Source organism: Asparagus officinalis, chromosome 3, assembly GCF_001876935.1.
Source record: "Asparagus officinalis chromosome 3, Aspof.V1, whole genome shotgun sequence".
Taxonomy (NCBI): domain Eukaryota; kingdom Viridiplantae; phylum Streptophyta; class Magnoliopsida; order Asparagales; family Asparagaceae; genus Asparagus; species Asparagus officinalis.
The window spans coordinates 62,084,353-62,085,991 of record NC_033796.1 but is presented as its reverse complement, the minus strand read 5'-3'; the positions used below and the strand labels follow the sequence as shown (position 1 = coordinate 62,085,991).

The 1,639-nt window shown below is 36.2% G+C and overlaps 1 protein-coding gene across 2 annotated transcripts in view; it reads left to right on the top strand.

Annotated features, from left to right (window-relative positions):
* The window catches only part of LOC109834241 (vacuolar protein-sorting-associated protein 11 homolog), a 14,134-nt gene extending 12,823 nt beyond the window's left edge, over nt 1–1,311 (top strand). For both annotated transcript variants that reach the window (XM_020402219.1, XM_020402220.1), the window contains one exon: nt 791–1,311. In XM_020402219.1, the coding sequence (XP_020257808.1) occupies nt 791–1,162 (372 nt within the window). In that variant the 3' untranslated portion in view covers nt 1,163–1,311. The remainder of the gene's footprint in view (nt 1–790) is intronic.

Here is a 1,639-nt window from a genome sequence, read left to right as displayed (position 1 = left end):
TCAACAAAACTTAACTTTGTTACCCCAAAAGTTTAAATTTGATACCCCAAACTAATGAAATTTTACGAAATTAAGTTTAAGTGAGAGATACTTTTTGGGAAAAGAAAAAATTTGGTGTTTCAAAGTTCAAGTTTGTAGAACTTTGGGGTATTTTTTGTGGGCTAAACAGAACTTTGGAGTATCAAAGAAAAAAGAAAGAGGTAAACTTCGGGGTATTTAAGTGCAAATAACCCAAAAAAGAGAAAATATCCGTTTTGGTTTATTGCACGAGATAAGTACTGTTGTGTGGAGAAAGGCAATACTGTTCATGTGTGTTGTCATTCGTCATTGCTATTAGTTGAACCTCCAACAATTTGTCTGCAAATCCAAAAACAACAAATTCCCAAAACGCAAGGGAGTGATTGTTTAGTATTAGTAAGGAGTTGCAATCGTAGCAACTTCATATAGTTCTAGCTGTAGTTGGAGCTGCGTGCAGTTATTTCTTTTTTGGGTTAATTGCGGATAGACCCCGGTACTATAGCCCAATTGCAGAAGACCACCTGAGTGATTTTTTTTTATCACACATTGTCTACCTGCATATGAGCAAATAATTCAGGCGGACTCTCCATATTTTGTTTTTTTTTTTTTTTTTTTTTTTTTGGGGGGGGCGTGGGGGGTTGGGTGCTCTCTCTTCGCAATCACGCATAATACCCCGATACTACAGGGGGTGTATCTGCAAATACCCCTATTTTTATGCAGTTGTAAAATCAAATCATGTTGACCTAATCTAGTTCATGTTTCTACAATGCAGGAAGACACAGCTTCAATGAGGAAGGAAATACACGAGCTCAAAAGCAACGCAAAGATATTCCAGCTGAGCAAGTGCACGGCGTGCACTTTCACTCTCGATCTTCCTGCAGTGCATTTCATGTGCATGCACTCGTTCCACCTCCGATGCCTTGGTGACAACGAGAAAGAATGTCCTGAATGTGCACCTGAATATAGATTGGTCTTAGAGACCAAAAGAAACCTTGAAGTTAATGCAAAAGAGCAGGATCAGTTTTTTAAGCAAGTGAAGAGTTCTAAAGATGGGTTTTCTGTGATTGCTGACTACTTTGGTAAGGGAATTGTGAGTAAGACTAGTATTGTCCCTGAAGAGAGCTTACAAACAGGAAGCAGCTGAGAGATTGTATGGTTTGCTTGTAGCAATTATTTTTGGGGTGTGTTTGGTTTTGTGAGCGCTTCCTTTGTAATGATTGACAAAATGCTATCTTCAAATTTTATTTTGTAATTTATATTTTGTAATCTCAGTTGCGCTGATAGAGTCCTTTATTTGTTGAATAATGTTAATTATACTACAAATTTTATGCTGTACTATCACCGACAAATGTGAGGTCTTTTTTCAGAAACTATCAAATAAAAAAAATTGTTTGTGGTTGTTAAAAAAAAGATAATAGATTTGCAATATGATCATCCCTCCTTATAGATTTATGAGTTTGTTACTACAGATTTCTCCAGTTCTCTATCATAAGTTCAAAACTCTAAATCTTGGGGAAAATTGCACTTAAATGACCTCATTTAAGTACTCTAGTATCTCTAAAAGTCTCACTTTTAGTACGCCCTATCTTATGTGATATTTTTGGACGTAGAGAGAAATTAA